At 35.1% G+C, this 13046-nt stretch overlaps 1 protein-coding gene across 1 annotated transcript; it reads left to right on the top strand.

The window, feature by feature from the left end:
• Window positions 1-350: 350 nt before the first annotated feature.
• LOC122293235 (protein LIGHT-DEPENDENT SHORT HYPOCOTYLS 6-like) lies at window positions 351-1628 on the top strand. Its single transcript, XM_043101754.1, has one exon. It carries the CDS (start codon window positions 796-798, stop codon window positions 1453-1455), a length of 660 nt encoding a protein of 219 aa, XP_042957688.1. The 5' UTR covers window positions 351-795; the 3' UTR covers window positions 1456-1628.
• Window positions 1629-13046: the final 11418 nt, after the last annotated feature.

Raw genomic sequence — 13046 nt, 5'->3', positions numbered from 1 at the left:
AAAATTTAAGAAAAAATTATGAAAAAAATGATTTTAAACTAAAATTTAAAAAAAATTATAAAGAAGGCCAGGATGGAAATGCTCTCTTTAAGGAGAGCGTGGGATAGGAGCTGAGGGCTCCGCGGGTTGAATGGTAAGCAAGTCGTGTCCGATGGGGCCACCACGTGAATTGTGAATTCTTCCACCATTCTTTCCCTCCCTCACTACAACTAAAAGGAAAAGAAATCTCTCTCTCTCTCTCTCTCTCTCTCTACACGTAGTTTTTGTTTTTCTTTACACAGATAATTGCTCCTTTTTTAAAAAATAAATTAAAAATTAAAAAATAAATAATCTTTATGGCAATTAGCAGCAGTCTTCTTCTCTAATCTATCTCTAAAAGTGCGGAGAGGGTCTCGTCCGTATTCATTCATCTACACATCTTACGTCCCATCACCAAGCTAGAGCTCTTCCTCCCAGCTCCGTCGCTTAGATTACCTTCACTTTCTCGCGAGACCAGGCTCCAAAAGAAGCTCTTTCAAGTGAAGAGATCATCGATCCAAACGGAGCAGTCGGTCCCTTCGGATCTTGATGCCACCATGATGAAATATAGAAAACTGAACTGAAAGGGTCATGGTGTTTGTTTTTGTTAGCTAGAGAGAGAGACACGGGGAGGAAAGACACGGGGTGGAATCTCACCTATAGATATTGAGGTTTCTTTTCAAGGCAGAAGAGACAAAAGTTATACCATCAATTCCCAGTTGTCGAAAATATTAGGTAAAATTGTTGCTTGTACAGACCCATAGCTAGCTCTTGTTTATGGATTCAGCTTCAGGTGCTGGTGCATCCGACCCGAATAGCGGAGAGGGTCCATCCGCAACAGGTTCGGCCCCAGCTGCGGAGGGTTCATCGCCCTTGCCACCAAGTCGGTACGAGTCACAGAAGCGGCGAGACTGGAATACCTTTTTGCAGTACCTGAAGAACCACAAGCCACCGTTAGCTCTATCCCGGTGCAGTGGCGCGCACGTGATCGAGTTCTTGAAGTACTTGGACCAGTTTGGGAAGACGAAGGTGCACATCTCCGGTTGCCCCTACTTCGGGCACCCGAACCCTCCGTCCCCCTGTGCTTGCCCGCTAAAGCAAGCGTGGGGGAGCCTGGACGCGCTGATCGGACGCCTGAGAGCAGCTTTCGAGGAGAACGGCGGACGGCCGGACTCGAACCCGTTCGGAGCGAGGCCGGTGAGGATTTACTTGAGGGAGGTGAGGGAAGGGCAGGCGAAAGCCAGAGGGATTCCTTATGAAAAGAAGAAGCGGAAACGACACACGGTCACGGCAACCACATCAGTGGTGGCAGCTTCTGCGGCGCAGGAAAATGTGCCAGCCAAGGCGATTCAAGGAGGTGATGCTGGGGGTTCTGGTGAGGGAAGTGGAAGTGGTGTTGCTCAAACGACCACCACCACCACCACCACCACCGTATAGTTCTTTATTTTTGAAAACTTCTTAATTTTCCATTTTCGTCTGTTTTTTTTATAACGTTTAATATATATATTTACTAGTGATTCTCTCATTATTGAGGATTTTTTTTTTTGTTTCTCGTGGCTATATAAAACTTAAAATTATTCTTCTCCTCTTGTGCTATCTCGTTCTCATTCCTTCAGCTTCTTAGACCTTTATTCTCCTTCTGTAATGGCTGGTATTCATGATTCCATCTAAGTTTCCAACTGCGTACAAGAAAAGACAGCATTTATATCATCCACTGTTCAGTTTCTTTTATCTTTTTTCTCTTGACCTGGTCAACTGAAATCAGAAGAAGTAAATGGAATAGAAGTTTGAAAATGGAGATATCGAAGAAATTTATAGAAACATGACACTTTTGTTTAGTACATTAATTTCTCCTTCCACAATATATATCATTATGAGCAAATTGCAGATGATCAAGTTGACTCTAGAAGGATATAATAAGGAAGGTCTTAATTATTTTCTATTATTCTGTCGTTCTCTTTTCATTTGTATTGTTCTTCCATATCTGCAAAACTGTTTGCTTGTGTGGATTCTAGTACCCAACTCAGACTGTGGAGGACACAGCTTATAATATTATGATTCATGAAGAAGGGCAAAGCAAAAATAGCAGTCACTATAGCCAAATGTTTGAAGTCAGGAGCAACTGTTCATCTGGTCCCCGGCATCTCGATTTTCTGGGCTCAAAGATCTCTGTTATGATGATGCACACGTGCGCCTCTGATTTATGGATTTCAACTCCCTCAGGTGCTCTTGATACCTTTTATCTGTTTTAATTCTTACATTTTAAAACATATCTGGGGTTCTTAATTTTTGGTGTTTGGATCGAGATGATCTCAACCATGGCCAACCCCTGATCGTGGATCTTCTCCAATATCATCTTCCATAGCTAGGGAAACAACATTTCTTTCTTTGACAACAACTGCTACTTCTGAGAATAAAAAAAACAAACTGCTACTAGAGGATATAGGCTAAAGCCTGCAAGCATCTATGAAAAGAAAAAACTAATCCCTTTCTTTTCTGATTGCTGATCTTATTTAATTAAGGTAAACCAGCTCAGTGTGAAAACGACTTGCAGCCAACCCTTTCTTAAACCATTCTAGATGGTATTATCTTATTCTATCTTTTACAACTATTATATATATTCAACTTTTGTCATGATAACATAGAGACCCACCAGGCACTCCCAAACAAAAAACCCCATTTCCGATCCTCAATTTTAGATCTACATCATGTCATAGAATGATGCAACATTTATTGCCCCCGTCCTTTTTCCTTCAGAACGTTTAAACCTTTTTTTTACGCATTTGTTTCGTTCACCATTTTTATCCCTGCAACGTCAATAGGAAACACCACGGTTAAATAGCCTTCTTTGGCTTGTTGCTTAAAATGTGTACGTTCTTCTCTACCTCTTCCCTCTGATCTCCTAATGTTTAGTAATTCCATCCATTAGGGAACAAAAAGGAGAGAGAGAGAGAGAGAGAGAGAGAGAGAGATCACTCTAAGCAATGCAAAGCATGTCGAGAAATTAAAGTTACTCGGTCCTGGATGTCTGAAAGGAATGACTTAAGTGTCAAATTAGGAGAGAGACAAAATATTATGGATCTCTGTACTTCTGTTTGATGTGAATCTTGCAATCAACATTGCGTACGTGGGGCAGGGAATTCTGGGTATAGGGAGTTTAAAACGAAGCATTCATATGTATGATCATATTAAAATATATATAGCCCTCATTTAGGGAGATATCGATGGAAACGGCTTTGCTTTGAGTGGGGTTGTTTTTTTGTTTGTCTACTAAAGCGCCTGCACTGCACTGCAGTGCACTGAGTGGTCTTGACTCTTGTCTAATGCCTTTGGGGGGCATTGGTATTGTTCACTCATTTGCAGGCTGGTTTGAGCTCTGAATGGAATTTATGCTTAATTTATTTGCCCTTTCCATTCGCGTCCAAGTAAGGCCAACTAACGTACATTATTCTTGATAAAAAATTATATTAGAAATCGGCATAAAAATACATTGACTATGTTGTAGATGCCACATAATTTAATTTTAAATCTATATTTTAAATTGAACTTTTATCATGTACTGTACTGTCTTGTATGCTAGCTACTGATGTACAAATAGATCGAACAACGTACTCGTGGAACAGTATAAAGTAGGGGTGGGCAAAGACTTAGAACACTAACAATGGATTTTCTAAAATTTGTAAAACTTATTGTTATGTAAAATTTAAAGAAAATTTGTCTAGCTAAAACGTGCATCCAACGGATGCTCTATTTTATTTCTATTTTGCATTTGTGTACAGTGTTGTTGTCAGATGTAGAAGTAACTGTACACAAATGTAAATATATTTTTATTTGTTTTCTATCTCTTTTTATACTTTTTCTCTAAAAATAATTTCTCTCATTGTATTTTTTTTCTTATAAAATATTAAAAGATATAATATTAAAATGATATGAAGAAAAAATAGATAAGTTGATATATGATGTATTGTAAAAGCTAGTATGTAAAATAGAAAAAGTGAGATTTGGTGATGTATTTTAAAGGATAGGATGAAAAATCTATTAGGAGTGTTCTTAGGTGACTCCGAATCGACACCCGCTCAAATTCAACTTCTTCGAAGTAGGAAAAGTCAGAGTTGAAGGATAAAAATAGTCGGAGTTGGAGTTAAACAAGACTCCAGATTATCGACTTCGACTCCGATAAATATATTTAATATTATAACATAAATAAATGATGCTCGATTAGCCTAATAGTTGCTGCTATTTCTTATTAAGCTCCATGATTGGAGTTTGAGCCCCCAGTGCCCCCATGAGAACGAATATCTTTTAGGCTTTTTAATTAAAACGGCACCGTACCCCAACCCCAAACTTATTTCACTCTTTCCTACTAGAACAATTTCACTAATTTCTTCTCTGGTAACACTCAGTCACCCACCCTTTAAAGTCACAAACCCAAACGAGCTGATCTCAACCTCTTCAATTCCCACACCATCTAACCACAAGATACTCCCTTTTAGAGAATTTACAAAAACGATACCATTTTGGATTTTGGGGAATTGTTAGCTACTCCTTTTACCCAGTGGAATCAGCCAAGATTGAGATGGTTGGGGTCGACGAGGGTGGCAACAATGCCGTTGATTGTGTGTTTTCCTTCACATCTTCTGGGCTTGGGATCAAACTTCAAATTTCTTAGTCCCTCTTTCTATTTGCGATCCTTATTTTGTTAGTGATCGTGTGTTAGAATTTCTTTTTAATACCCATTGTGTTACACCTTGAACGTCACCTAGAAGTAAGGGTGTCAAATTATGTTAAAAAGTCATGTCAAAACATATATATTATACGATATAGTTCAACTATAACCCGATCTGTTAAATTTAGCGTATCAAAATCTCAAACCCTAACACAACCCATTAATATAACGAGTCGTATCGTGTCAACCCGTTTTGACCCATTAATAAATATTATGAAATAGGTTAACATGATACAATACAACCCGTTTCAAACTGTTTATGTAAATGAGTTGAATAGACCTGAAATTAACCAATTTGACCTGATTAAATTTAGCATAATTTTATATAAATTTTAAAACCACAATATTTATAAAAACTATAAAACTAACCACAAGTCTAAAATTACAATCCAAACAAGAAAAATATCGAAATTGAAATTCTAACAATTTTACTTTTAGGTATAAGGGTATAATTGTAATTTTAACTTTCTTAACGTGTCATAACGGGTTATAACATATCATAACAGGTTGACCCGTTATCAACTCATTAAGCAATCGTGTATTAATGGGTCAACTCGTTTTGACCCGAACTCGTTAAAATCAAATCCGAACCTGCTATTATCGTATTATGTTCGTGTTGGGTTAACGGGTCGTGTAACATATTGTCACCCCTACCTGGAAGCCCCCTCAGTCCCCTCCTTCAGCTTTCTTCACTTTTTACCTTTTCAGTGTTGAGAGTCGAGAGAAGCATGGTGCGACAAAGATGGTGGATGCTGTTTGACGGAGATGATGGCTAAACCAAGATAGATTAGATATGTTGGTGGAGAAGAGATTGGTTTCATTAGGCCGACAAAATGAAGTAGATAGATCGGATCTAATTAAGAAATTTTTTAATTGTTGTTTGAATATTGTTGTATATTGTTTGGATGGTGGGAAAGGGGGAAGAAAAATGGGGGGGGAAAAAAAAAACTTAACTTTGAGTTGGGCTTCCACTTTCAATTGGAGTCAGAGTCAGATCACATTTTGAAATCTGACCCCAATCGGAGTCAGAGGTTGGAGGTGAGCATTCAGTAGAGTTAGAGCCCATCCCTAAATTATCAAGCTAATTCCACTAATTTGCATCTTATGTGTACACGCCTTTCTATATATAGATCCTTTGTAAACGTTAGTATTATAAATGACATTTCAACATAGAATTCTTTTTTTTTTTTATTTTGCAAGCAGATGTAGAGGACACACTTTTTACTGTTGTTTACGTCAATATATATATATATATATAGGATTTTTCTTGAACCTTTAATTTCTGGTAGATTATTGCCCTGTGTAGGGGACAACTTGCGCCCCCTGTCATTTAAAACGAACATTTAATATTGTTGTAACTTCGAATTTTATTGCCCTACCGTAAAAATCTCAAAAAATCAAATCATATCCTATATATCAACTATATGTATATCAATACAAAAACAAAATGAAAAGAACTTAATCTAAGTACGTACTATACAGTTTTCTGAAATATGTTTAGGGAGACATGCTCTATCTATCAAGAATCAAACATCCAACCATCGCATTGGGAAGCTTAGAAGGGTTTGTAAAGAAACCATTAATGCCACGCATGCAGTACTTATTACACCCATGCATGTCATTGGCGAAGCCATCTACATGCAAGGCTATTGCCCTCCCTAGCTATATGTATTAATTAATTATTGTACATCATGACTATATATTTTTCAATGTAATTCTTTGGTACTTGAACATTATTATATTTTTCAAGGGAAAGTATACATGTATTTCCAAGTTTTCACATTCTTTTTTTATAATTTTCCGCACCTCTAATTATAAAAATCAGTGACTTACAGCTTAAACTACTAATTAATGCTTTATCATTTGTAACATTGTATGAAAAATGTTGGTGACATATAATAGAAAAATACTTCAATAGCGGTGCTACTTTACTGCTTGAGTAGCACTCATCTTCCTTATCGTTAGGCCAAAATCAACTTTTCAATTTTTTTAAAATCTTTTAATTCACGTTTTTTTATCATTTTTAAATATTTTTAAAAAATAAAAAATACATCAATCTTTCAAAAAACCATTCTTTAATGATTAGGTAAAAAACAATTGATGAGCAGTCAACTAGAGTGATCAACTTGGAGCGAGAAAATAGTGTTTTCCAATACTTGGGGGTGTCGAATCGTGTTAATGGATCATATTCGTATCATGTTAAATTATATATATTATACTATATAGGTAAACTCTAATCCGACTCTTCAAATTTATAATGTCAAAATCTTAAACCCTGACACAACCTATTAACATGATGAGTTATGTCGTGTTAACCCGTTTTGACCTATTAGAAAATATTACGAAATAGGTTAACACAACACAATATGATCCGTTTCAAACTGTTTATGTAAATGAGTTGAATATACTAAAAATTAACCCATTTGACCTGATTAAATTTAGTAGAATTTTATATAAATGTTAAAATTACAATATCTATAAAAATTATAAAATTAACTACAAGTCTAAAATTTCAATCTAAATAATAAAAATATTGAAATTAACATTCTAACAATTTTACTTTTAGATATAAGCATATAATTGTAACTTTAATTTTCTTAACGTGTCATAACAGATTATAACTAGTCAACTTAAAACGAGTTGACCTGTTATTAATTTTTTAAATAATCGTATCTTAACATGTTAATTCGTTTTGACTTGAATCCATTAACTGGAGGTGATTAAACAAAGAATTGTACCTGACGATGGGGAAGCAAAGTGTGTTGGATTAATTGGACGGCCCTGATTTTGTAACTTATTATTGCAAAGCGCTACAAGTGCTGATCATGATCTGGGAGAAGGAGAGCCGTACGCCCCGCCCATGACTGTAAACTAAGCCTTGATGGTCATTCATTTCAAACTAATTATCCATTAAATTTATTAATTTTTTATAATTTGTATAAAAAATTAAACACATATCAATATATTTTATATATTTAAATACATATTTAATTTATTTGTATTTAAATATATATCAATAAAACTCATATATAAGACATTACAAGTAAAACGGGAGCGGGGCTCCCAGCAGTAGGAGTATCACCACGCAATAAGAAATTATGATGCTCTTTTAAGAGGTAAACAGTAAATTCTATATGGCTCTTAGCCTCTATGATTTTGTAACGGGGTCCATAAGGTGGTTGATCAAGATGAGGAGGAGGGTTGTCCAGGAACAAAATCAAGTCTCTGCTACTGCTGCTCATGTAGATCCAACAATTGATCAGACTCGTGTATGAAATATATATATATATATATATATATATATAAATAGATATATATATATATATATAGGGCTAAGTAGTAATGTAGTTTCAGTTTTGTTTTGGATAATAAAAACTCAACCTAATTTAAGAGGTAAACAGTAAATTCTATTTGACATTGTAAATCTTCATTGGATTATGATGCTCTTTTACCATCTTTTTACTATTCTAATATGTTTGAAATTTTTATTTTTTTATTATTATTTTATAAATATTTTTTTAACATCTTTAATTATTAAAAAAAATTAAAAAAATATACATCATTAATAGTTACTTTCTAATTAACTATTATATAAAGAAAAAAATTAAAAAAAATAATAATAAAATAATAAACTTATCATTATTGAATTTTTTACCCAACAATTCCGTACCTGTTGGCTTAACCCTACAACGTACGTACGTACGTTCAGTACGTACCAGACACTGAAACCCATTGAGCTGGGTCTTGGAAATTTATTAAACACATCAACTGTCATAGTTAACAATGGTCCATACACGTGGTTGATTTTAGACTAAACAGAGGTAAAAATTCATAAATATCTTAAATCTACCATGACATTGGTTTATGACACTAAAAGTATCATTCAAACATCTAACAGCTTTCACTGTACGTTCATTTATCTTTTTTTTTTCTTTAATTTTTTAACACAATTTCTTGTATCAAAAGCATTAACTTTTTGTAAATTATTGAGCATGAGAGAGTGTCGGGGAAATAAGGGATGCATTAATGGTCTGCTGGGTTTTGTAAAATATTGACAAAGGGGATGAATCTGAGTTGGGCGTGACGTATAAATCAAGTTTTTATGGGCAACAACTTGGGCAGCTTCTCCCCCGCGATAGGGTCGTGGGAAACAGTCGGTGGCCCTAAGCGAGGGACGAAAAGAAGACCAGAGGAGCGGGTAAAGTCAAGAAGAGAGCCAAAGTTAGGGAGGGAAGTGATGAAAATAGTGCAGAGATATGATTATGACGTACGTAGGTCCCCACTGATATGCATGCATGGGTCCCAATCGAATAGTTTGACAAACTGTAGTTTGGGTCACCGACAACATATCTAAGAGCGTAGATTTCCTGACAGATGATCTTGAGCTGTCAGCTGTACACTGCATGATCTTGTTCATACTACTGATCTTCCATATTCAATTTTCACTCACACTGCCAGATAGGGTTAATTTCCCAGATCAAGATAAACCATCATTTTCTCCATGGCTAGCTGCTACGCTAGCTAGCTTACCCTAACTTTTGTTTTTGCTGAAACTCGCTAGCTGCAGAAAAAGATAGATCTATATGTGATCATTGACCACGTTTTCTTTGAGAGACATCATCGAAGCGCAATCATCAGCCTGTTATTTTTGTTGTGGTGATCTATCGCTTTTATCGACTGTCTTGCGTGCACGCCTTTGGCGGGGTAACTTAGTTCCCAAGCCAGACGGACATGTTTATATGCATGAATGTGCATGCATCGAGCTAAAAGTGATTGAGAAGAGTGGTGCCCAGTGGGCTAGCTAGGCTGTTTCTGTAGAATTTGGTGATCAGCACAAGATCCCAAGTTTAGGCCTTATTTTGGTGGGATGCTGTTGCGATCCCAGTTATCAAATTATAATTGTATAAGAGTATTGGCATTGGTATCTGCATAAGCATATGTAAAGATATGTTTGTAAGAGTTTTTATTTAAATTTTATGTCCTACACACTTATTTTAATAGAATTTGAAATAACTCAAACTTATCAGGTAAAAGATGAGTGATAACAGGATAAGAAAACTTCTAAAAGATAAGATTAAAACTATATATCTCTAATTATAGTTAGATACAAACTCTGAAATTTCTTGATGGTTAGAAATCTATAAATAGTACTGAGGGGTTAAAGGGTTCTTACCTACAATATTAGAGTGCTTTTTGCCATCGTGAGACATTTGTGAGGCAAAATTGTTAGGGTGATCATTCCCTCATAGCTAGATCTAATTATTCATCGAACTGATAGAGAAAATTACGCATTTATTTATTACTATTTATTATTAAAGATCATATAAAATTGAAGATCTAATTATTAAAGTTCATGTTAAAATATTTAATATGTGGTATCAGAGTTTTAGATTATAAATTTTTTATGATTTCGATATAATATTGCACATGCTGTATATCATTTTAATATTTCTTTTCGATCGTGAAAGATAAAAATACATACTGCTTTGTACTGATATTATGCATCTAACTGCTATGCCACACATATGCATAAAATTATAATTTTGATTATGCATATGTAATATTATCACACTGATATTCATGATCTGTATATGAAATATATATATATATATATATATGTGAAATTGCACATGTGAATTTTTGTATATATATGCATTTGAAATTGCTCCCAATTTTACAAACTCTAAACTATTTTGAGATGAAACCGAATGGATGTTGTTTCCTCGAGTTTGTTTATTCAAAAAAACAAACACACTTCTGGCCGTTGGGTCTAGTTTTACCACCGTGTGTGTGGTGGCCGTGGCTCTCATCGGCTGAGGGAGGCCAAGCGCCACGAGGAGGTTGAGAACCTCCAACCTCCTCGCCAGTGTCTCTGTAACGGCAGCAGAGGGCTCCAAAGCCCACTGCTGAGGTGTTTCTATGGCTAATAAAAAACAAAAAAAAAAAAATTGAGAGGAGGTGGACCTTGACAGCAGGTAGAGGTTGGGAATGCCTTGCCATTCTCCTCCTCGCTGGTGAGGACCACCGTTCAGTTGCCGTGAGATGTGTTGCTGTGTGCATGTTGAGGGAAGAAATCCAATAGTGTGGCGCTAAAACTTTTTTTTTTCCTAAGGAAGTAGATCAAACATAAGGCTAGGGTTTATAAGAAAAAAAAAATGTTTGGGTTGTGGGCCGTGGGCCTTGGCCCAGTCCAATTGTTTTAATTTGTTTAGAATCCATTAGCATATGGGTAAAATGATTAGGCCCTGAGTTTTGGCCTAGCTCGAGGGAAATGAATGTTTATGTGGGCTGTGCAATGGGCTCTGGCCCAAACCCAACTGGAGTCTGATCAGTGAACCTATCTGGGTCTCAGCCTTGCTGAACCGGTCCGGTTCAAATCCAGACTAGTCAGATTATTTATTTATTTATTTATTAAAAAATCTAAATTTTATTTTATTTTATATACATGTTATTATTGTTATTTATATGTATGAAAATTTTATATACATGTTATTATTGTTATTTACATGTATGAAAATTTTATATACATGTATTAAATTTTATTAAATGTCCTGTGCATGTTATTATTACATACATAAATCTTATATACATGTATGAATTGGCTCTTATTATCATGCTATATATAATTATTTATCTAATATGGACAAGTGATTTACATCAAAATTATAGAGAAACTTGGTTGCCCAAAGGTACAAGATTTTCTTAAATTTTGGTGAAAAATCATTAAATTCTATAGTAACGTGGATGTGATAGAGTGGACAATTTTGTGCGTTAAGATCTACTCCCAAAGGAAAATCTTGATGAAACTACTAGTTCATCTATCAAATTAAGGTTGAAGTAAACATTTGGTGTGTCAAGATCTACTCCCAAATGAGAGTTTTGATGATACTACTAGTTTATCTATAAAAAAAAATGTTGGAGTGAACAATTTGTATGTCAGAGTTTACTCCCAAAGGAGAATTCTGATAATACACCTAGTTCATCCACATAATTTAATATTGATGAGAACACTTTATATTAAGATCTATCCAAAAGAGGATCTTGATGACACTATTAGTTCATCCATAATTATTTAAATTCTGATTATTGTTTATAAATGTCTAATTCAAAGCATTATGTGACAAATATTTTCTTACAGTAAATGTATCGACATCATTACATTCACAAACTTTATTAGTTCCTGTTTTGAATGGCTTTAATTTTTCTGAGTGGGTTGAGCGAGTCAAATTCATCTTAGGGGTCCTTGACCTGGACTTATCCCTTACAAGTCCAAAACCACCACCCCTCACTGAAAAGAGTAACAAGGATGAGAAAGAGTTTTTTAAATAGTGGGAGAAATCAAATAGGTTGAATCTAATGTTGATGTAAATGACCATAGCTGAAAATATTAAAAATTCACTCTCTAGTGTTGAGGATGCCCAAGATTTTTTTAAAAATGCTGAGGAGAGATTTAAGTCTGCAAATAAATCTTTACCAAGAATACTGATGGCTAGATTTACCATCATGAAATATGATGGAGCCAAAGGAATGCAAGAGCATATCCTTGAAATGATAAATATTGTTGCCAGATTACAAACCCTGGGAATGAAAGTAGATGAGTCTTTCATTGTTTAGTTTATTCTGAACTCAGTGCCACCTTAGTATGATCCATTCCAGATGCATTATAATTCTCTTAAAGATAAATGGAATGTGAATGAGTTGGCAAGTATAGTAGTTCAAGAGGAAGTAAGACTGAAACAACAAGAGTATTACTCTGCTAATTTTGTGACCAAAAAAGCTGGAAAGAAAAAGCATAATTATGGTAAAAAGAAACGAATTGGACCACCAAGAGGAAAGGAGACTGGAAAAGTTAATCAAGTTCAACATAGTAGTACCAAATGCTATTGGTGTGAAAAAAATAGACATATGAAATCTGAGTGTCAGAAACGTAAGGCTTGGTTTGAAAAGAAGGGTAAGCCTCTTACCCTTGTATATTTTGAATCAAATCTTGTAAATGTTCCTACTAATTCTTGGTGGCTAGATTCAAGTGCTAATGTTCATGTTTCTATAACCATGCAGGGATACCTTACAAGCCAAACACCAAGCCCTAGTGAGCGATTCATTTTTATGGGAAATGAGAATAAGGCTTAAGTTTTAGCCATATGGTCTTTTCGTTTAGTTTTGAGTACTGGTCATTGTTTAGACCTTCATAACACAGTTTTTGTGGTTTCTGTGAGGCGTAATTTAATTTCCCTTTCTAGACTGGACACTGATGGTTATTTCTTTTCATTTCATAATGGTAGTTTCAATTTGTTCAGAGACT

Source organism: Carya illinoinensis, chromosome 14, assembly GCF_018687715.1.
Source record: "Carya illinoinensis cultivar Pawnee chromosome 14, C.illinoinensisPawnee_v1, whole genome shotgun sequence".
Lineage (NCBI taxonomy): Eukaryota > Viridiplantae > Streptophyta > Magnoliopsida > Fagales > Juglandaceae > Carya > Carya illinoinensis.
The sequence above is the reverse complement of the archived record's forward strand: the minus strand, read 5'-3'. Positions and strand labels throughout refer to the sequence as shown.